General features: G+C 37.9%; 1 protein-coding gene across 5 annotated transcripts in view; it reads right to left on the bottom strand.

Annotated features, from left to right (window-relative positions):
- The window catches only part of Orc4 (origin recognition complex subunit 4), an 86,971-nt gene that overhangs the window by 35,296 nt on the left and 26,596 nt on the right, over window positions 1-25,079 (bottom strand). For all 5 annotated transcript variants that reach the window (XM_053800396.2, XM_053800394.2, XM_070100352.1 and 2 more), the window contains 3 exons: window positions 12,547-12,698; window positions 9,545-9,724; window positions 4,088-4,207 (listed from right to left, as the gene is read on the bottom strand). In XM_053800396.2, coding sequence (XP_053656371.1) covers window positions 4,088-4,207; window positions 9,545-9,724; window positions 12,547-12,698 — 452 coding nt within the window. The remainder of the gene's footprint in view (window positions 1-4,087; window positions 4,208-9,544; window positions 9,725-12,546; window positions 12,699-25,079) is intronic.

Below are 25,079 nucleotides of genomic sequence, written 5' to 3'. Positions count from 1 at the left end.
TCAGAGGGGACTGGAGATGTGTCTGATGAACATAGAAAATGTTATTTTAGAGCCAGGAATGTCTACATTGTTCATTCTGGACCCTATTTTGAAACTCATATTTTTTTAATTTTCGTGAAATTGGCCAAACTGCAAATTTCTGACCACGTTATTGGGTAGTTGAAACTGGTAAATGGGAAGTTTCTTGTACTCAATCGATAGAAAAAATGGAGTTCTAAAGAAATTGCTATAAGTTTGGTCGACTGGAACGATGGAATTAGCCGAAAATAGGGCTCAAAGTGGACAAAATCGTCGATTCATAAATATTGCCGAGGTCGCTAACTTCACGAGAGCGTAATTCTGTCAGTTTTCCATCAAATTTTGTTCTTTTGGTGTCATTACCATTGGGAAGAAATTCTATCATTTCACAAGAATTTTTTTTTTGGGGGGGAGGGGGGGGGGATTTTGCGACATCAGATGACACCTCTGGATTTGGGGTTGTGACAGTCAAGGGGTTAAGCAACCCATTTTCATTTTGCTACATTGTCTTACATGATTCCCAATATCAATTTCTAAATGCTCCCTGGAAATCTATAAACCCTCCACTAAAACTACTACTTGACAGTTACAACAGAATGCACAGCCACAATACAAGGCATAAGGCACTTTTCAACATCCCTCAAGTCAGACTCTCACTATGCAAGAACACTATGCACATAAAAGGCCCGAAGATCTGGAACTCACTACCGAAACAGGTCAAGGATCCCGACAGCTTATAAATTTAGGACTTTGCTAAAAAAATCATCTTATCTCACAATATTAACCAAATCAATCAAACATCTGCTAACTAGTTTTATTATGTGACCTCTTGGCTCTTAATTCTGCCAATCCATAAAATCATCTTATTTCTCAATATTAACCAAATCTGCCAAAACATCTGCTAATTAGTCTTATCGTGTGACCTCCTGGCTTTTAATTCTGTCATTCCATAAAATATTACCACGTGAACCATTATTTGTAAGGTAGATTTTGTGTGCAATTTCAAGCTTATTTTACCGAACCCTACTCAGTTGTACTAAGTTTAAATAAGATTGTATTACGTTTAAATAAGATTGTAAAACAGCCAACCACTATTACTTGTCTAGTTTTAAGTACAATGTATAGTTACTATGTACACCTACCATCCGACTTACGACCGAGTTCGGTTCCGAGAAACCGGTCGTAAGTCGAAATAGTTGTAAGTCGAACTTTACTACTGAATATCAACAAAACATTTTTGTAATGACTTTATTTTATTGTTTTATTTTGGTATTTCATGTTTTACTTTACTTTTTATGCTGTTAGTACTGTATTTTATGCTGTAAGGTTTAGGATAAACACTGTGTACAACACAAATAGTTGTTTATTTCCCAGAAATTTGGCATAAAAAACACGGTCGTAAGTCGAGTAGTCGTAAGTCGAGCAGGTCGTAAGTCGGATGGTAGGTGTACTCGGCATGATAGCGGCTATCTTTGTACTTAGCAAATCAAAATTGTAATTACACATTGTAACCTTTACAAAGAAATAAACTTTACTTTACATATGAAGAAATTAAAAAAATTCCATGACGTCTGGCAACTTGTTAACTTTGCCTCACCAAGAAATATTCAAATCAACACAGTTATCACCCATGCAAAGATAGGTTGTGCTAAGAAACAACTGTATAATGATGACCTATATGACATGTACCGGTTTGGCACTTAGTTTTTACTATAATAATAATAATAACACCTAGGTAGTAGGTTGGTAGACAGCTACCGCCCAGGGAGGTAGTACTACCAACCTGCCAAGTGAGTGTAAAACGAAAACCTGTAATTGTCTTACCCGATGATAGGATTGCTGGTGTCTTTTGTCTGTCTCATAAATATGCTTATACATATATGATTTCAGGTACGTCTTGCTACTTCTTACACTTAGGTCACATGACACATACATGTACAAGCATATATATACACACCCCTCTGGGTTTTCTTCTATTTTCTTTCTAGTTCTTGTTCTTGTTTATTTCCACTTATCTCCATGGGGAAGTGGAAAAGACTTCTTCCTCCCTAAGCCATGTGTGTCGTGAAAGGCAACTAAAATGCCAGAAGCAAGGGGCTAGTAACCTCTTCTCCTGTATGCATTACTAATGTTAAAAAGAAAAACTTTTTTTTTTCTTTTTGGGCCACCCTGCTTCGGTGGGATACGGCTGGTTTGTTGAAAGAATAATAATAATAACAGTCTCCATGAGGAAGTGGAAAAGAATCTTTCCTCCATAAGCCATGCATAAAAGGCAATTTAACTGCCAGGAACAATGGGCTAGTAACTCCTCCTGTATTAGATAGGAGTGAATGGAGACGAATAGTATTTGGGACCTGACAAGCTGTTGGAGTGTGAGCAGGGTAATATTTAGTGAAGGGATTCAGGGAAACCGGTTATTTTATATAGTCGGACTTCAGTCCTGGAAATGGGAAGTACAATGCCTGTGCTTTAAAGGAGGGGTTTGGGATATTGGCAGTTTGGAGGGATATGTTGTGTATCTTTATACGTATATATACTTCTAAACTGTTGTATTCTGGGAACCTCTGCAAAAACAGTGATTATGTGTAAGTGAGGTGAAAGTGTTGAATGATGATGAAAGTATTTTCTTTTTGGGGATTTTCTTTCTTTTTGAGTCACCCTGCCTCTGTGGGAGACGGCCGACTTGTTAAAAAAAAAAAAAAAAAAAAAAAAAAAAAAAAAAAAAAAAAAAAAAAAAAAAAAAAAAAAATTTTATAAAGTGAACGATGATGAAAGTGTTTCTTCTCTTTAGGGTCACCCTGTCTCGATGGGAAACAGCTGATGTGTTAATAAAAAGTAATAATAATAACTGTGACAGAAGCGATATGAGAAGGGTGGAGTATATGGAGAGTAAAAAAGAGGTTAAGAGAGTGGTGAGGGAGTGCAAAAGAAACGCTAGTAATTTATTTGATTCAAGTAAAAACAAGATGATTAGGAGGGTATATAATTCTAGGGTTGAGGAAAGGAAGGGTTGGGGTTGCCACCAGAAAGGGTAGAAGAAAAGACTTAAGGAATTTTTGAGTACTATGGGTTTGAATGTTCAAATGGCTTGTGTGAATGCATTAGATTGGAGTGAGTGAAGGCAAAATGATTTTTATGGCTTGATGCACTGACAAAGTATGTGTAAAGTGACATTTATGAAGGGATTTAGGGAAACCAGTTAGCCAGACTCGAGTCCTGGAGGTAGGAAGCACTGTGTCTACACTCTATTATGTTAGCATGTTTCTGCAAGCCAGAAACTGAATGAATGATAGTGAATGTGCCGACTTATTGTTTTTGCATTATCCTACCTTGGTGAGAGATGGCCAGTGTTAAAACAACGGTCCTATCTTAGACTTTCCCTACTTCCTTTACTATTATTACATGCATGAGGGAAGTGTTAAATCCACAGGAGGGTAATGCAGTGCCTAAGGAATGAGAGGTTATCAGGTTTGATCCAATGAAGGGAAAGGTAACTCAAATTCCTTTCATCTGCATAAAGAGATTCACTTCCATTGCACTATCCTCTGGAACCCTTATTCTTTTATCTGACATTCCTGAATTTGTATTGTTAGTCCACACCCACTGTCTGAAAACACCATACACATAAAAATTGTAAAAAAAAAATACTGATTTTTTTTAAATTTGTACATGCATAAATGAAATTTTATGGAATTTTTTGCCATAGACAAAATGTCGAGTTTTCCCATATACAACATTTTAACATGCACAAAAAAATATAATCGTGTTAGAATACTTTTAATGACTAGAATGCAGGTTGAATGTCTAAAGTAAGAATTTGGGAATAGACTTTTTTATAAAAGTAACAATGACATATTGCAGGAGAGCAGAATAAATATTCTAACCAATGCTCAGTAATAAGCCACATGGAGAGAGAAACTCAGGAGATTAAATGAAGAGGATTGAAATATACAGATCTCCTAAGTGTCTGTCTCTCTGTGGGTTATTAGTGAGCAATAATAAGTGTTTATTACACTTTAGTTATTCATTCTAAGCTATAATAATATAGTGCTGAAAGTCAAATACTTACCAAGAGTGTTTTCAAAGCTCTAATATCTTTGGTTGTATTGTGTAACCTTTTTAGGACTTTAATAACATTATTATCTTCTACCAATCTTGCAACATTCAAGTTCCATTTTCTAGAAAATTCCTGAAAAATAAAGTAATTAATAGATATAAAATTATGCACAGTACAGTATGTGGTTAGAAGTAAAAATAAGAGAAATGAAAAGAAATACTACTTAAAAATTTTGGTAAAAATATTTCCTCAGTTCTAGAGATATAGTACTGCTTCGTACAACCTTTATGAGACTAATAAAAATGTGAGCAAAGTAATGTTTATGAAGGGATTCGGAGTAACCAGATAGCTAGACTTATGTCTTGGGGATGGGAATACAGTGTCTGCACTCTGAAGGAGTGGAGGATCTTACAGTTGAGAAGGTTATTTGAATTCTGATGTCTACACGCCTCTAGCAAAACAGCTATTTGAATAAGTGGTGGTGAATGAGTTTCCTTTTGGGTCACTTTGTCTCAGTGGGAGATAGCCAGTGTTATTTTTTAACAATAAAAGTTCAAATCTTTTATATTGTATTTGGGTGAGGATACGAGTGCAATGATGAAATGTTAGCTTGAAATATTTGACCAATGAGTAAATAAACTTAGTGTGCAGATATTCCTTTTATCTTTTTAATAAGTTCCTTTTTTTCTTGCCCAAAAATCTAATCTAAGTAAAGAGCATAACAGTGGACAAGATCACTTAACCAAGTTGTCACCTCTGTCTCTCAGCACCTTCACAGATATGGAAAATAAGTGGGATTTTCTTACTTTATTTGAATACAGTGGAACCTTGGTATATGACCTTAATTCATTCCAGACGGCTGTTCGAGTGCCGCTCCGTTTGGGTATTGAACAAGTTCTTCCCAACCAATTTTCTGTCTGGTTGGCTGTTATCACTAATTATTGTAGGCCCCACGGTGACTTATTTATACAAATAATACAAAAAAAAAAAAAACACCAAAAATGCGAATAAACACTAAATAGTTTACAGCGAAGTTCTGGCAGGTTGTATTTGTTTGGAAGAGTGCTTAGGTTTGCGTAGGGAGCTGGTCGTATACCGAGGTTCCACTGTAATTGCACCAGAGGCCTGTTTAATAGATCAATGATCTTGCATGACAGTATGGAGATTCCAGAAAATTTATTCTTTATTGAAGATTAAATTGGGAAGCCAGAAATCATAAAAAAATTCTAATACGGCGGTTTCCAGATTTAAAAATGTGCAGGATGTCATGTAAAGCAGAGGCTATGGAAATGATTTCTCAGTCTATATAAATTTTTAACACTGTATTCTCCTAAAGGTCTTAAAAAAACCCATCTCAAAAAATATATTGAAATGCATCATAAAACCCCTAAATTGAAGTCAGGAATACTAAGAGACCTGACACCAGATTTGATGCGAAATACATTTCTAATATCTATTTATACTATTTAGCTATTCCTTTGGTTGTGATTAGAAACAAAATAATCTGAAATCTTCAGTATAATTTATTTTCTACACAGGCTACCTGTACAACAACTAGTAGCCATTTCCTTAGGCAACATGAACTGTAGATCATTCATCATATGACCCATGGGCACAAAAGATCATAGATACCCAAGGTCAACTAAACTAAACACTGCTATACCTTGAATCAACATACTGCATATTGCTGAGGAGCTCTAAAAAATTCCATTAACATATGTTGGAGGAATCAATTACTGCACATACTCATTGATTATGAAATGGGAGGACAAATATATTAATTCCTTGTTACATGTACATATATTAAAATAGAAGCATAATTAACAAATAAAATGCAGTACAGGTAAAAATTTGAATGACCTATAGGGGTCATACAGCACCTAGTACATGTGAGGTAATCAGATTTGATCCACAGCACTCCAACAATAATAAAAGTTTGTTCACAAGTGTCTTTTTGTCCTCAGATCAAGAACCCTTTACCATCATCAAGGTACCCCATTTGAAGGACCTATTCTTTAAAACAGGAAGGCCCCACTTATACAGCATGTTAGCTTTTGGGCTACTGCTGTAAAGCAGAAATTGCTGTAAAGTGAAACACATTCTTTTTCACCTTCAAATGTGTATAAAAGCCTAACAACATGTTTACACTATCATATATTAACCCTTTGACTGTCAAGGTCGTATATATACGTCTTACGAGGTACCGTGTTTGACGTATATATACTCATAAATTCTAGCAGCTTCAAATCAAGCAGAAGAAAGCTGGTAGGCCCACATGTGAGAGAATGGGTCTGTGTGGTCAGTGTGCACCATATAAAAAAAATCCTGGAGCATGCAGTGCATAATGAAAAAAAAAAAAAACTCCAACCGTTTTTTTTAATTAAAATGCCAACTTTGTGGTCTATTTTCGTATAGTATTTATGGTTGTATTCTCATTTTCTTGGTCTCATTTGATAACATGGAAAACATACAGTGGACCCTCGACCAGCGATGGCATCGATTAACGATAAATCTAACTAGCGATACATTTTATCGCAAAAATTTTGCCTCGATTAGCGCTAAAAAACTCGACCAACACTATTCGTTCCGTCTGAGACGCGTCCACTTCTGGCCAGTGTTTAGAAGCCAGCCAGCCACCGCGGTCGCTTCCAAGCATACAATCGGAACATTTCATATTATCACAGCCTTTTTAGTGATTGCACCTGCAAAATAAGTCACCATGGGCCCCAAGAAAGCTTCTAGTGCCAACCCTACAGCAAAAAGGGTGAGAATTACTATGGATATGAAGAAAGAGATCATTGCTAAGTATGAAAGTGGAGTGCATGTCTCCGAGCTGGCCAGGCTGTACACAAAACCCCAATCAACCATCGCTACTATTGTGGCCAAGAAAACGGCAATCAAGGAAGCTGTTCTTGCCAAAGGTGCAACTATGTTTTCGAAACTGAGATCGCAAGTGATAGAAGATGTTGAGAGACTGTTATTGGTATGGATAAACAAAAAACAGATAGCAGGAGATAGCATCTCTCAAGCGATCATATGTGAAAAGGCTAGGAAGTTGCATGACGATTTAATTAGAAAAATGCCAGCAACTAGTGGTGATGTGAGTGAATTTAAGGCCAGCAAAAGTTGGTTTGAGAGATTTAAGAATCGTAGTGGCATACATAGTGTGATAAGGCATGGTGAGGCTGCCAGTTTGGACCAAAAAGCAGCTGAAAAATATGTGCAGGAATTCAAGGAGTACATAGACAGTGAAGGACTGAAACCTGAACAAGTGTTTAATGGTGACATTGACAATGTTGTGAAACACTTTAGGAATGTCATAAAGGAACGGGAGGTACAGGCCTCTATGGGCAGATATGTTGTGCGACAGAGGTCCAGTGACTCTCAAGCTGGTCCTAGTGGCATTAAAAGAAGAAGGGAAGTAACCCCAAAAAAGGACTTGCCACCTCAAGTCCTAATGGAAGGGGATTCTCCTTCTAAACACTAAGACCATCAACACACTCCCCTCTTCCCATCCCATCAATCATCACCAGATCTTCAATAAAGGTAAGTGTCATGTAACTGTGCATGTCTTCTTCAGTTTGTGTGTATTAAAATTAATATTTCATATGGTAATTTTTTTTTTTTAATACTTCGGGTGTCTTGCACGGATTAATTTGATTTCCATTATTTCTTATGGGGAAAATTAACTTGACTAACGATTATTCTGACTAACGATGAGCTCTCAGGAACGGATTAATAGCGTTAGTCGAGGGTCCACTGTATTATAGGAATAGAGGTGATTTTGATTGATTTTACTATAAAAAGAATTTGGAAATGGAGCTCAAAATAGAGGAAATGTTTGATTTTTGCCAATGTTCAAAAGTAAACAAATGATGTCATTGTCCAATAAATGTCCAACTAGCTATTCTAATATGCAGTCATGAATGGGTTGATGTTATTTATACAATTATTACAATATTGCAGTAGTTTGCATAACAGTAAATCTTCTATTTTTTGTTTGAAAAAATTCAAAATAGAAAGCAAGAGTAATATCAGAGGGGACTGGAGACATGACTGATGAACAAAGAAAATGTTATTTTAGAGCCAGGAATGTCTGCGTTGTTCATTCTGGACCTTATTTTGAAATAGTCATATTTTTTAATTTTCGTGAAATTGGCCAAATTGCAAATTTTGACCACGTTATTGGGTACCTGAAATCAGTAAATGGGCAGTTTCTTGTACTCAATCGATAGAAAAAATGGATTTCTAAAAAAATAGTTATGAGTTTGGTCGACTGGAACAAATGGAATTAGCCGAAATTAGGGCGAAATCGCTGATTTGTAAATATCGCAGAGGTCGCTAACTTGGCGAGAGCGTAATTCAGTCAGTTTTCCATCAAATTTTGTGTTTTTGGTGTCATTACAATCGGGAAAAGATTCTCTATCATTTCATAAGAAAAAATAATTTTTTTTTTAAATTTTGCGACACCAGGAGACACTTCAGGATTGGGGGTTGCGACAGTCAAGGGGTTAAGTGAGCAATAGAGCTAGGCCTATAAAATGCATATACAGTACACACATTACTTACCTTAAAATATTTTTGTCCTTAGCTTACAGTGAGTGGTGAATATATTTATTATAGGAAGTCTGAATTAAGAACATAAGAACATAGAACATAAGAAAGAAGGAACACTGCAGCAGGCCTACTGGCCCATGCGAGGCAGGTCCAATTCTCCTACCGGCTTAAGGTACAAGTAAAAACCACTGCATTAGCGAAACGCTGTAAAGTGAAGCGTTGTACAACAGGGCCCACCTGTATATGAAACCATGTTAGATAAAATGATGCTCCTGACATGTATATGCAGCCAAAGATAGTGGGATCTATAAAGAAGAAAGACATAAGATTTACATTTTCACTCTTTCCAGATTCTGATTAAATACAGTGGACCCCCGCATAACGATCACCTCCGAATGTGACTAATTATGTAAGTGTATTTATGTAAGTGCATTTGTACGTGTATGTTTGGGGGTCTGAAATGGACTAATCTACTTCACAATATTCCTTATGGGAACAAATTCGGTCAGTACTGGCACCTGAACATACTTCTGGAGTGAAAAAATATCGTTAACCGGGGGTCCACTGTACTACCTTATACAGAGATCAAGGGCAAATAAAAATATCAGAATCAGTGTCTATTCATTAGGTCATAAATATATAAAATCTATGAAAAACAAGGATGAAAATCTGGCCTAACATATTTTTCATGCTATCTTTTATTTAATTTTATTTCATACCTTAAAGGGAAAGGAATAAAACTCCAGGTGCTGCATAAAAATGTCAAGGTAATATGAGGAATCTATCTGATAGGAAGAGGTGAATCTTACTTAAGTTTATTTAGGTACAGGTACACATGAGTACAATTATCATACATAGTATAAAGTATCTAGAAAAAAAAAAAAGTCAAAGTGACTCATTTCCACTTCATACCTTAAAAGGGAATGAGGCTGATAACTCCAGTAGCTGCTTGAAGGTATCTAAGTAATATGGGTCAAATTTGTCAGGTGGGAAGAGGTGAATCTGACGGTGAGAAAAACGTGACTTGACTCTCTTCTCCAGCAGTTCTATCACATCAAGACGGCATGTCAACCCTAACACACATATTGGTGCCTGAGGAATTATTTCTTAATGAGACTTACAAGGTCAAATTAAGGTAAGTCATGATTATAGCATTATGTATTGCAGTAAACCCTCAATTTATTGGACTAACAGGAGGTTGTGGGTGAACATTAATGGATATTGTGTTTATACTATCGTATATTAAGTGAGCAATGTAGCTAGGCCTAAAAAATGCATATACATTGCACACATCACTTATCTAAAAATATGTTTGTCCTTAGCTTATAATGAGTAAAAAAGTCTGAATAAATGAAGAATGGGTGTGACTGACAAACTTCTGTAGTAGCAAAACGGTGTAGAGCAATGCGCTATAAAGCGGGGCTCTCCTGTATTGAGATGGGTGACATTTGATTGTGCATGCAGAAAGCCCAATTATGCAGAGCATGTCAAGTGTCATAGCAGGCTACTAAAGTGCCTTGAGGAAGGGGCTACTAATCCCTTCTGTATAAATTACTAAATATAAAAAGAAGAAGAAGAAGAGCAGAGTATATGGAGAGTAAAAGAAAGGTAAAGAGAGTGGTGAGAAAGTGCAAAAGGAGAGCAGATGATAGAGTGGGAGAGGCACTGTCAAGAAATTTTAATGAAAATAAGAAAAAATTTTGGAGTGAGTGAAACAAGTTAAGAAAGCCTAGGGAAAGTATGGATTTGCCAATTAAAAACAGAGTAGGGGAGTTAGTAGATGGGGAGATGGAGGTATTAGGTAGATGGCGAGAATATTTTGAGGAACTTTTAAATGTTAAGGAAGAAACAGAGGCAGTAATTTCATGCACTGGTCAGGGAGGTATACCATCTTTTAGGAGTGAAGAAGAGCAGAATGTAAGTGTGGGGGAGGTACGTGAGGCATTACGTAGAATAAAAGGGGGTAAAGCAGCTGGAACTGATGGGATCATGACAGAAATGTTAAAAGCAGGGGGGGATATAGTGTTGGAGTGGTTGGTACTTTTGTTTAATAAATGTATGAAAGAGGGGAAGGTACCTAGGGATTGGCAGAGAGCATGTATAGTCCCTTTATATAAAGGGAAAGGGGACAAAAGAGACTGTAAAAATTATAGAGGAATAAGTTTACTGAGTATACCAGGAAAAATGTACGGTAGGGTTATAATTGAAAGAATTAGAGGTAAGACAGAATGTAGGATTGCGGATGAGCAAGGAGGTTTCAGAGTGGGTAGGGGATGTGTAGATCAAGTGTTTACATTGAAGCATATATGTGAACAGTATTTAGATAAAGGTAGGGAAGTTTTTATTGCATTTATGGATTTAGAAAAGGCATATGATAGAGTGGATAGAGGAGCAATGTGGCAGATGTTGCAAGTACGTGTATATGGAATAGGTGGTAAGTTATTAAATGCTGTAAAGAGTTTTTATGAGGATAGTGAGGCTCAGGTTAGGGTGTGTAGAAGAGAGGGAGACTACTTCCCGGTAAAAGTAGGTCTTAGACAGGGAAGTGTAATGTCACCATGGTTGTTTAATATATTTATAGATGGGGTTGTAAAGGAAGTAAATGCTAGGGTGTTCGGGAGAGGGGTGGGATTAAATTTTGGTGAATCAAATTCAAAATGGGAATTGACACAGTTACTTTTTGCTGATGATACTGTGCTTATGGGAGATTCTAAAGAAAAATTGCAAAGGTTAGTGGATGAGTTTGGGAATGTGTGTAAAGGTAGAAAGTTGAAAGTGAACATAGAAAAGAGTAAGGTGATGAGGGTGTCAAATGATTTAGATAAAGAAAAATTGGATATCAAATTGGGGAGGAGGAGTATGGAAGAAGTGAATGTTTTCAGATACTTGGGAGTTGACGTGTCGGTGGATGGATTTATGAAGGATGAAGTTAATCATAGAATTGATGAGGGAAAAAAGGTGAGTGGTGCGTTGAAGTATATGTGGAGTCAAAAAACATTATCTATGGAGGCAAAGAAGGGAATGTATGAAAGTATAGTAGTACCAACGCTCTTATATGGGTGTGAAGCTTGGGTGGTAAATGCAGCAGCGAGGAGATGGTTGGAGGCAGTGGAGATGTCCTGTTTAAGGGCAATGTGTGGTGTAAATATTATGCAGAAAATTCGGAGTGTGGAAATTAGGAAAAGGTGTGGAGTTAATAAAAGTATTAGTCAGTGGGCAGAAGAGGGGTTGTTGAGGTGGTTTGGTCATTTAGAGAGAATGGATCAAAGTAGAATGACATGGAAAGCATATAAATCTATAGGGGAAGGAAGGAGGGGTAGGGGTCGTCCTCGAAAGGGTTGGAGAGAGGGGGTAAAGGAGGTTTTGTGGGCAAGGGGCTTGGACTTCCAGTAAGCGTGCGTGAGCGTGTTAGATAGGAGTGAATGGAGACGAATGGTACTTGGGACCTGACGATCTGTTGGAGTGTGAGCAGGGTAATATTTAGTGAAGGGATTCAGGGAAATCGGTTATTTTCATATAGTTGGACTTGAGTCCTGGAAATGGGAAGTACAATGCCTGCACTTTAAAGGAGGGGTTTGGGATATTGGCAGTTTGGAGGGATATGTTGTGTATCTTTATATGTGTATGCTTCTAAACTGTTGTATTCTGAGCACCTCTGCAAAAACAGTGATAATGTGCGAGTGTGGTGAAAGTGTTGAATGATGATGAAAGTATTTTCTTTTTGGGGATTTTCTTTCTTTTTTTTTGGGTCACCCTGCCTCGGTGGGAGACGACCAACTTGTTAAAAAAAAAAAAAAAAAAAGAAGATAAACCTTATGAAAGTGTTTCTTCTTTTTTTCCTGTCACCTGTCTCAGTGAGAGACAACTGGTGTGTTAACCATAAAATGAATGCTCTAATTAAAAATTTTATGTACCTGTGCAGACTGGGCGACATCAAAGAGGTTGTACAGGAGCGTTTGATTATGATGGTGACAAAATAAATCAAATTCATCCAGGATAAAAATAACAGGTTTGGAAGTTTCCTTACTGCCACAGCGGAGAGACTCCAGGAGAAAGGCTAAATTTTCTGCAAAGAAAATTAGTAACCTTATATTGTACTATTAAATATCATCCATTATCAAACCAAATCAAAATTAAAACTCTGATTATATCAGTCCTGTCACTATACCAGTCTAAATTACAATAGGAATAAAATATTCTTCACTGCTGGAAGAAAAACAGGAAATGAAATTTTTTTTTGTTTTAACATGCCAGCCACCTCCCACTGAGGCAGGGTGACCCAAAAAAGAAACACTTTCACCATCATTCACATATAATCACTGTCTTTGCAGAGGTTCCCAGATATGACAGTTTAGATGTCACTCCAAACAGCCAATATCACAAACCTCCTTTAAAGTGCAGGCATTGTGCTTCCCACCTCCAGGACTCAAGTCTGGCTAACCAGTTTCCCTGAACCCCTTCGCAGAATATTACCTTGCTCACACTCCAACAGCTTGTCAGGTCCAAAAAACCATTCGTCTCCAGTCATTCCTATATCTAACATGCCCACACATGCCTGCTGTATGTCCAGGCCCCTTGCACATTAAACCTTTTTTACCCCCTCCCTCCATTCTTTCCAAGGACAAACCCTACCCCTCCTCCTCTCCACTACAGAGTTATACACACTCCAAGTCATTCTATTTTGCTCTATCCTCTCTAAATGACCAAACCACCTCAATAACCCCTCTTCAGCCCTCTGTAACTCCACACCTCCTAACACTGTGCTTTTGGGAGATCCTAAAAAAAGTTGCAAAGGTTAGTGGATGAGTTTGGGAGGGTGTGTAAAGAAATATTAAAGCGAACACAGATAAGAATAAGGTGATGAGGGTATCAAACAAGTTAGGTAAAGAAAAATTGGATATCACATTGGAGGGAGTGTGGAAGAAATGAATGTCTTCAGATATTTGGGAGAAGATTTGTCAGCAAATGGGTTTATGAAGGATGAGGTTAATCATAGAATTGATCAAGGAAAAAAGGTGAGTAGTGCACTGAGGCATCTGTGGAGCCAAAAAAGTGTTATTCATGGAGGCAAAAAAGGGAATGTACAAAAGTATAGTGGTACCAACACTCTTATATCGGTGTGAAGAATGGGTTGTGAATATTGCAGTGAGGAGGCGGCTGGAGGCAGTAGAGATGTCATGTCTAAGGGCAATGTGTGGTGTAAATATTATGCAAAGAAATGACAATGTGTGAATAAATATACAAATATTTATACAATCTCATTCCTTGCTTAACCCTTTCAGGGTTTCGGCCATACTAGTACGGCTTACGCGCCAGTGTACATGACATACTAGTACGCATAAATTAGAGCGCCTTCAAAGCTAGTGAGAGAAAGCTGGTAGGCGTACATATGAAAGAATGGGTGTATGTGGTCAGTGTGCGCAGTATAAAAAAAAAATCCTGCAGCACACAGTGCGTAATGAAAAAAAAAAAACTTTGACCGTGTTTTTGGATTAAAACAGCGACTTTGCACTAGATTTTTGTATGGTATTTATTGTTGTATTCCAGTTTTCCTGGTCTCATTGTACAGAATGGAAAACATATTACAGAAATTGAGATGATTTTGACTGGTTTTACAATGAAAAATACCTTGAAATTGAGCTCTAATAGCAGAAATGTTCAATTTTTACCAAAGTTCAAAAGTAAACAAATCATGTTAAGCGTCCAATACACGTCAACTGGTGAGTCTAATATTCTTTCACAAGTGCGCCGATATTATTTATAACATTTCTACACTAATGCAGTAGTCTGCATAACAGTAAATCTTATTTTTTGTGTGAAAATAAAAATTCAAAGTGGAAAGCAAAAGAAATGTAAGAGGGGCCTGGGGACATGACTAATGAACAGAGAAAATGTTATTTTAGTGCCAGGAATGTCTTTCTTGTTTATTCTGGACCCTATTTGGAAATTGTCATCTTTTGAAATTTGTGTGAAATTGGCAAAATTGCTAAATTCTGACCACTGTATTGGATAGTTGGAATCGGTAAATTGGTGGTTTCTTGTACTCAATCGATAGAAAAAAATGGAGTTCTAGCGAAATAGTTATGATTTTTGTCGACTAGTACATTGGAATTGGCTGAAAATAGGGCTCAAAGTGGGCAAAATCGCCGATGCGTAAACATCGTTGAGACTGCTAACTTCGCGAGAGTATAATTCCGTAAGTTTTCCATCAAATTTCATACTTTTGGTGTCATTATGATCGGGAAAAGATTCTCTATTTTTTCATAAGAAAAATAATTTTTTTTTTTTAAATTTGGGGGACCCTGAGAACAAGTCTCTGAGAGGGCCTGTGGACCCTGAAAGAGTTAATTTACTAAATCTAACCCATTTATATTATAAACTATTCTAACACATTTATCTTTCATTAGACATTCTAAAATAATCAAGCTAACTATTTATATGACAGCAGCTAGTCAACTGTACTACTCCTACTGTTTATGTACTTGCCATAAATTGCAAAAAGCTCACAGACTGCTACTAGGGTATGTTAAGTTAGGGTACTTTATATATTTTCACTGGTCCTGGTAAACCACTATTGGAATCATTGTCTATCAATCAGAACTCTAGAAAAAAAAAATATGTATATATATACACCTACAATCCGACTTACGACCTGCTTGACATACGACCATTCGACCTATGACCGTGTTTTCTATGCCAAATCAACTGTTTGTGTTGTACACAGTGTTTATCCTAAACCTTACAGTATAAAATACAGTCTAACAGCATAAAAAGTAAAGTAAAAAATTAAATACCAAAATAAAACAATAAAATAAAGTCATTACAAAAATATGATGTTAATATCAGTAGTAAGGTTCGGCTTACGTCCATTTCGACTTACGACTGGTTTGTCAGAACCGAACTCGGTCGTAAGTCGGATGGTACCTGTATGTATGTATGTATGTATGTATGTATGTATGTATGTATATATATATGTATGTATATATGTATGTATGTATATATATATATATATATATATATATATATATATATATATATATATATATATATATATATATATATATATATATATATATATATATATATATATATATATATATATATATACATACATACACAGTGGACCCCCAAGTTTCGTGATTAATCCGTTCCAGAGAGCCTGCCGAAAGTTGAAACTCATGAAACTCGAAACCATTTTCCCCATAAGAAATAATGGAAATAAAATTAATCCGTTCCCGACACCCAAAAATATTAAAATAAAATATCTTTTTTCAAATTAAATAAAGACTTATATACTGAAATCAATGAGGAATCAAGTACATACATATAAAAAATAATAATAACATTACACTTACCTTTACTGAAGACTTCTGGGTGGATGGAAGATGGGAGGGGATAGGAGAAAGGTGTACACTATTGTTTGGAAGAAGAATCTCCTTCCATTAGGACTTTAGGTAGCAAGTCCTTATCTGGGGTTACTTCCCTTCTTCTTTTAATGCCACTGGGAACAACTTGAGAGTCACTGGACCCCTGTCGCACAAAATATCTGTCCATAGAGGTCTTTTTCTGGCGTTTCTTTAAGATTTCCCTAAAGTGGGACACAACACTGTCATTATACATGTTGCAGATATGGCTTGTTTCAGCTTGGTCAGGGTGATACTTTTCAACAAAACTTTGCAACTCATTCCACATTTCACACCTGTCCTTAACCACTGAAGAAGGAACCTCCTTCACTCTCTTTTCCTCCTCCTCTGAAGCAAGTTCCTTGGCTGTGGTCTGATGCTGTTCCAGTTGAAGCTCTTGCAGTTCGTCAGTGGTTAGCTCTTCCCTGTGGTCCTCCACCAACTCTTCCACATCCCCGTCACTTACCTCCAACCCCATGGACTTGCCCAATGCCACAACACCTTCCACAACAGGCAGAGGGTCGGCAGGGACAGGGTCTGCCTCAAAACCTTCAAAATCCCTCCGGATCGTGTTCCTCACTTTGTTTACCAAACAGCTTGCACTAGCTTTCCTTGGGTCCATGATGACTTATTTAGCAGTTGCAAGCACAAAAAACAATGGATTATTATGAAATGTATTGTATGAACCCGCGGGGTGATGGTCACGTGTTGGTAAACAATGGCACACTGAGTGTGAATGGCGTGGTAGACTCGCTTGGTGTGCGCGGTGACGGGTGGACGGGTACCGGACGGTCACCGAAACACGAGTCTAATCACAAAACTCAAGGCCAAATTTTGCCAAAAAAAAACTTGCCGAAGGTCAAATTTCACAACACTCGATGCTGCCGAAACTCAAGGGTCCACTGTATATGTATATATACATGTATATGTATATATACATGTATATGTATATATACATGTATATATATATATATATATATATATATATATATATATATATATATTTATATATATATATATATATATATATTTATATATATATATATATATATATATATTGTTGAGGTGGTTCGGACATGTAGAGAGAATGGAGCGAAACAGAATGACTTCAAGAGTGTATCAGTCTGTAGTGGAAGGAAGGCGGGGTAGGGGTCGGCCTAGGAAGGGTTGGAGGGAGGGGGTAAAGGAGGTTTTGTGTGCGAGGGGCTTGGACTTCCAGCAGGCATGCGTGAGCGTGTTTGATAGGAGTGAATGGAGACAAATGGTTTTTAATACTTGACGTGCTGTTGGAGTGTGAGCAAAGTAACATTTATGAAGGGATTCAGGGAAACCGGCAGGCCGGACTTGAGTCCTGGAGATGGGAAGTACAGTGCCTGCACTCTGAAGGAGGGGTGTTAATGTTGCAGTTTAAAAACTGTAGTGTAAAGCACCCTTCTGGCAAGACAGTGATGGAGTGAATGATGGTGAAAGTTTTTCTTTTTCGGGCCACCCTGCCTTGGTGGGAATCGGCCGGTGTGATAATAAAAAAAAAAATAATAAATAATATATATATATATATATATATATATATATATATATATATATATATATATATACAGTGGACCCCCGCATAACGATCACCTCCGAATGCGAACAATTATGTAAGTGTATTTATGTAAGTGCGTTTGTACGTGTATGTTTGGGGCTCTGAAATGGACTAATCTACTTCACAATATTCCTTATGGGAACAAATTCGGTCAGTACAGGCACCTGAACATACTTCTGGAGTGAAAAAATATCGTTAACCGGGGGTCCACTGTATATATATATATATATATATACATACATACATATATATATATATACAGTGGACCCCCACATAACGATATTAATCCATTCCTGAGAGCTCATTGTTATGCGAAATTATCGTTATGCGAATGAATTTTCCCCATAAGAAATAATGGAAATCAAATTAATCCGTGCAAGGCACCCCAAAGTATGAAAAAAAAAATTTACCACATGAAATATTAATTTTAATACACACAAACTGAAAAAGGCATGCACAGTTACATGACACTTACCTTTATTGAAGATCTGGTGATGATTGATGGGATGGGAGGAGGAGAGAGTCTTAGTGTTTAGAAGGGGAATCCCCTTCCATTAAGACTTGAGGTGTCAAGTCCTTTTCTGGGGTTACTTCCCTTCTTCTTTTAATGCCACTAGGACCAGCTTCAGAGTCACTGGACTTCTGTTGCACAACATATCTCTCCATAGTGGCCTGTACCTCTCGTTCCTTTATGACTTTCCTAAAGTGTTTCACAACAGTGTCAGTGTAATAGTCACCAGCACGGCTTGCAATAGCTGTGTTAGGGTGATTGTCATCAAAAAAGGTTTGCACTTTAAGCCACATTCCACACATTTCCTTAATCTTTGAAGTAGGCAACTTCTTCAATTTCTCTCTCCCCTCCTCCGAAGCAGTTTCCTCAGGTCTGGCCTCTTGCTGTTGAAGTTGATCTAGCAGCTCATCAGTGGTTAGTTCTTCATTGTCCTCCTCCACCAACTCTTCCACATCATCCCCACTAACCTCCAACCCCAAGGACTTTCCCAATGCCACAATGGATTCCTCAACTGGCAGAGGATTTCCAGGGTTAGCCTCAAACCCTTCAAAATCCCTTTGGTCTACACATTCTGGTAACAGTTTCTTCTAAGCAGAGCTCAAGGTCCTCTTAGTCACTCCCTCCCAAGCCTTACCTATAAGGTTTACACAATTGAGGATATTAAAATGATCTCTCCAAAACTCTCTTAGAGTCAATTGAGTTTCTGAGGTCACTACAAAGCACCTTTCAAACAGAGCTTTTGTGTACAGTTTTTTGAAGTTTGCAATAACCTGCTGGTCCATGGGCTGCAGGAGAGGAGTGGTATTAGGAGGCAAAAACTTCACCTTAATGAAGCTCATGTCCCCATAAAGTCGCTCTGCCACGTCTGTAGGATGACCAGGGGCATTATCTAACACCAGGAGGCACTTAAGGTCCAATTTCTTTTCAGTTAGGTAATCTTTCACATTGGGGGCAAATGCTTGGTGTAACCAGTCATAGAAAAAGTCCTTAGTGACCCATGCCTTACTGTTTGCCCTCCACAGCACACACAAATTAGCCTTGAGGATATTCTTTTGCCTGAATGCTCTGGGAGTTTCTGAGTGATACACTAATAAAGGCTTCACTTTGCAACCACCACTAGCATTGGAACACATCAACAGAGTAAGCCTGTCTTTTATAGGCTTATGTCCTGGGAGTGCCTTTTCCTCCTGAGTAATGTAGGTCCTGCTTGGCATTTTCATCCAAAACAGGCCTGTTTCATCACAATTAAACACTTGTTCAGGTTTCAGTCCTTCACTGTCTATGTACTCCTTGAATTCCTGCACATATTTTTCAGCTGCTTTGTGGTCTGAACTGGCAGCCTCACCATGCCTTATCACACTATGTATGCCACTACGCTTCTTAAATCTCTCAAACCAACCTTTGCTGGCCTTAAATTCACTCACATCATCACTAGTTGCAGGCATTTTTTTAATTAAATCCTCATGCAACTTCCTAGCCTTTTCACTTATGATCACTTGAGAGATGCTATCTCCTGCTATCTGTTTTTCATTTATCCATACCAATAAGAGTCTCTCAACATCTTCCATCACTTGCGATCTCTGTTTCGAAAACACAGTTGAACCTTTGGCAAGAACAGCTTCCTTGATTGCCGTTTTGTTGGACACAATAGTAGCGATGGTTGATTGGGGTTTACTATAAGAACATAAGAACATAAGAATGTAGGAACACTGCAGAAGGCCTACTGGCCCATACGAGGCAGGTCCGTATCAAAACGACATCTACCTAAAGCTACCCAAGAAATAACTCCCGTACCCCATGACACCAATCAAACCCAGCCCCTCCCACTCATATATTTGTCCAGTCTCTTCTTAAAGCTACCCAAGGTCCTAGCCTCTATCACCCCACTGGGAAGACTGTTCCACGCATCTACAACTCTGTTAGAAAACCAGTACTTACCTATGTCCTTTCTAAATCTAAATTTATCCAACTTAAATCCATTATTCCTGGTTCTTACCTGGTTCGACACCCTCAGTACTTTATTAATGTCTCCCTTGTTTATGCCCGTCATCCACTTATACACTTCAATGATATCTCCCCTCATTCTACGCCTCTCCAGAGAGTGGAGATTTAAGGCTTTAAGTCTATCTTCATACGGGAGGTTCCTTACACAGTAAATCATTTTAGTCATTCTTCTCTGTATGTTCTCTAATGAGTCTATGTCCATCCTGTAGTAAGGGGACCAAAACTGAGCAGCATAATCTAAATGAGGCCTCACTAGTGATGTATAGAGCTGTAAAATAACTTTTGGACTTCCGTTACTTATACTTCTTGAGATAAATCACAGTAATCTGTTGGCCTTGTTGCGCACACTAAGGCACTGCTGTCTTGGCTTTAGATTTCTGCTTACCATGACTCCCAAGTCTTTTTCACATTCTGTATGACCAAGCTCTACTTCACCTAGATTATAGCTTCGAGGGCTATTTTCATTACCAAGGGCAAGTACCTTACACTTATCCACATTAAACTTCATCTGCCATTTTTCAGACCAAGACATTAATTTGTTCAAATCGTCCTGGAGTTCATTGATATCCTCCTCAGAGTGAATTATACGGCCTATCTTTGTATCATCAGCAAACTTACTCATGTCACTAGTAATCCCTTCATCAAGGTCATTAATATAAATTATGAACAGGAGAGGGCCTAAAACTGATCCTTGTGGAATGCCACTAGTGACTAATCCCCATTCAGACTTCACTCCATTAATTGTAACTCTGGCCAGCTCGGAGACACGCACTCCACTTTCATACTTAGCAATGATCTCTTTCTTCATCTCTATAGTAATTCTCACCATTATTCATGTAGGGTTGGCACTAGAAGCTTTCTTGGGGCCCATGGTCACTTATTTTGCAGATAAAATCACCAAAAACACTGTAATAATACGAAATGTTCTGATTGTATGCTTGGATGTTACCGCGGAGGCTGGCTGGTAAACAATGCCACCGGCGGAACATGTGAGGCTGGCTCAGACAGCACATTAGACGCGTCTCGGACGAATAGCGTTGAGCAGGTTTTTTAGCGGTATGCGAGGCAAAATCTTAGCGATAAAAAGTATCGGTATGCGGATTTAACGTTATGTGATGCCAACGGTATATGTGTGTGTGTGTGTGTGTGTGTGTATGTATGTATATATATATATATATATATATACATATATAAATTTATATATATATATATATATATATATATATATATATATATATATATATATATATATATATATTTTTTTTTTTTTTTCAACAAGTCGGCCGTCTCCCACCGAGGCAGGGTGACCCAAAAAAGAAAGAAAATCCCCAAAAAGAAAATACTTTCATCATCATTCAACACTTTCACCACACTCGCACATTATCACTGTTTTTGCAGAGGTGCTCAGAATACAACAGTCTAGAAGCATACACATATAAAGATACACAACATATCCCTCCAAACTGCCAATATCCCAAACCCCTCCTTTAAAGTGCAGGCATTGTACTTCCCATTTCCAGGACTCAAGTCCGACTATACGAAAATAACCGGTTTCCCTGAATCCCTTCACTAAATATTACCCTGCGCACACTCCAACAGATCGTCAGGTCCCAAGTACCATTCGTCTCCATTCACTCCTATCTAACACGCTCATGCACGCTTGCTGGAAGTCCAAGCCCCTTACCCACAAAACCTCCTTTACCCCCTCTCTCCAACCCTTTCGAGGACGACCCCTACCCCGCCTTCCTTCCCCTATAGATTTATATGCTTTCCATGTCATTCTACTTTGATCCATTCTCTCTAAATGACCAAACCACCTCAACAACCCCTCTTCTGCCCTCTGACTAATACTTTTATTAACTCCACACCTTCTCCTAATTTCCACACTCCGAATTTTCTGCATAATATTTACACCACACATTGCCCTTAAACAGGACATCTCCACTGCCTCCAACCGTCTCCTCGCTACTGCATTTACCACCCAAGCTTCACACCCATATAAGAGTGTTGGTACTACTATACTTTCATACATTCCCTTCTTTGCCTCCATAGATAACGTTTTTTGACTCCACATATACCTCAACGCACCACTCACCTTTTTTCCCTCATCAATTCTATGATTAACCTCATCCTTCATAAATCCATCCGCCGACACGTCAACTCCCAAGTATCTGAAAACATTCACTTCTTCCATACTCCTCCTCCCCAATTTGATATCCAATTTTTCTTTATCTAAATCATTTGACACCCTCATCACCTTACTCTTTTCTATGTTCACTTTCAACTTTCTACCTTTACACACATTCCCAAACTCATCCACTAACCTTTGCAATTTTTCTTTAGAATCTCCCATAAGCACAGTATCATCAGCAAAAAGTAACTGTGTCAATTCCCATTTTGAATTTGATTCCCCATAATTTAATCCCACCCCTCTCCCAAACACCCTAGCATTTACTTCCTTAACAACCCCATCTATAAATATATTAAACAACCATGGTGACATTACACATCCCTGTCTAAGACCTACTTTTACCGGGAAGTAGTCTCCCTCTCTTCTACACACCCTAACCTGAGCCTCACTATCCTCATAAAAACTCTTTACAGCATTTAATAACTTACCACCTATTCCATATACTTGCAACATCTGCCACATTGCTCCTCTATCCACTCTATCATATGCCTTTTCTAAATCCATAAATGCAATAAAAACTTCCCTATCTTTATCTAAATACTGTTCACATATATGCTTCAATGTAAACACCTGATCTACACATCCCCTACCCACTCTAAAACCTCCTTGCTCATCCGCAATCCTACATTCTGTCTTACCTCTAATTCTTTCAATTATAACCCTACCGTACACTTTTCCTGGTATACTCAGTAAGCTTATTCCTCTATAATTTTTACAGTCTCTTTTGTCCCCTTTCCCTTTATATAAAGGGACTATACATGCTCTCTGCCAATCCCTAGGTACCTTCCCCTCTTTCATACATTTATTAAACAAAAGTACCAACCACTCCAACACTATATCCCCCCCTGCTTTTAATATTTCTGTCATGATCCCATCAGTTCCAGCTGCTTTACCCCCTTTCATTTTACGTAATGCCTCACGTACCTCCCCCACACTTACATTCTGCTCTTCTTCACTCCTAAAAGATGGTATACCTCCCTGACCAGTGCATGAAATTACTGCCTCTGTTTCTTCCTTAACATTTAAAAGTTCCTCAAAATATTCTCGCCATCTTCCCAATACCTCCATCTCCCCATCTACTAACTCCCCTACTCTGTTTTTAACTGACAAATCCATATTTTCCCTAGGCTTTCTTAACTTGTTTAACTCACTCCAAAATTTTTTCTTATTTTCATTAAAATTTCTTGACAGTGCCTCTCCCACTCTATCATCTGCTCTCCTTTTGCACTCTCTCACCACTCTCTTTACCTTTCTTTTACTCTCCATATACTCTGCTCTTCTTATAACACTTCTGCTTTGTAAAAACCTCTCATAAGCTACCTTTTTCTCTTTTATCACACCCTTTACTTCATCATTCCACCAATCACTCCTCTTTCCTCCTGCCCCCACCCTCCTATAACCACAAACTTCTGCCCCACATTCTAATACTGCATTTTTAAAACTATTCCAACCCTCTTCAACCCCCCCACTACTCATCTTTGCACTAGCCCACCTTTCTGCCAATAGTCGCTTATATCTCACCCGAACTTCCTCCTCCCTTAGTTTATACACTTTCACCTCCCTCTTACTTGTTGTTGCCACCTTCCTCTTTTCCCATCTACCTCTTACTCTAACTGTAGCTACAACTAAATAATGATCTGATATATCAGTTGCCCCTCTATAAACATGTACATCCTGGAGCCTACCCATCAACCTTTTATCCACCAATACATAATCTAATAAACTACTTTCATTACGTGCTACATCATACCTTGTATATTTATTTATCCTCTTTTTCATAAAATATGTATTACTTATTACCAAATTTCTTTCTACACATAGCTCAATTAAAGGCTCCCCATTTACATTTACCCCTGGCACCCCAAATTTACCTACTACTCCTTCCATAACATTTTTACCCACTTTAGCATTGAAATCCCCAACCACCATTACTCTCACACTTGATTCAAAACTCCCCACGCATTCACTCAACATTTCCCAAAATCTCTCTCTCTCCTCTACACTTCTCTCTTCTCCAGGTGCATACACGCTTATTATAACCCACTTTTCACATCCAATATATATATATATATATATAAATATATATATATATAAATATATATATATATATATATATATATATATATATATATTATATATATATATATATATATATATATATATATTTTTTTTTTTTTCAACAAGTTGGTCATCTCCCACCGAGGCAGGGTGACCCAAAAAAGAAAGAAAATCCCCAAAAAGAAAATACTTTCATCATCATTCAACACTTTCACCACACTCACACATTATCACTGCTTTTGCAGAGGTGCTCAGAATACAACAGATTAGAAGCATATACGTATAAAGATACACAACATATCCCTCCAAACTGCCAATATCCCAAACCCCTCCTTTAAAGTGCAGGCATTGTACTTCCCATTTCCAGGACTCAAGTCCGACTATAAGAAAATAACCGGTTTCCCTGAATCCCTTCACTAAATATTACCCTGCTCACACTCCAACAGATCGTCAGGTCCCAAGTATCATTCGTCTCCATTCACTCCTATCTAACACGCTCATGCACGCTTGCTGGAAGTCCAAGCCCCTCACCCACAAAACCTCCTTTACCCCCTCTTTCCAACCCTTTCGAGGACGACCCCTACCCCTCTTTCCTTCCCCTATAGATTTATATGCTTTCCATGTCATTCTACTTTGATCCATTCTCTCTAAATGACCAAACCACCTCAACAACCCCTCTTCTGCCCTCTGACTAA

The sequence above is a fragment of the Cherax quadricarinatus genome, chromosome 72 (genome assembly GCF_038502225.1).
Source record: "Cherax quadricarinatus isolate ZL_2023a chromosome 72, ASM3850222v1, whole genome shotgun sequence".
Classification (NCBI taxonomy): Eukaryota; Metazoa; Arthropoda; class Malacostraca; order Decapoda; family Parastacidae; genus Cherax; species Cherax quadricarinatus.
The sequence above is the reverse complement of the archived record's forward strand: the minus strand, read 5'-3'. Positions and strand labels throughout refer to the sequence as shown.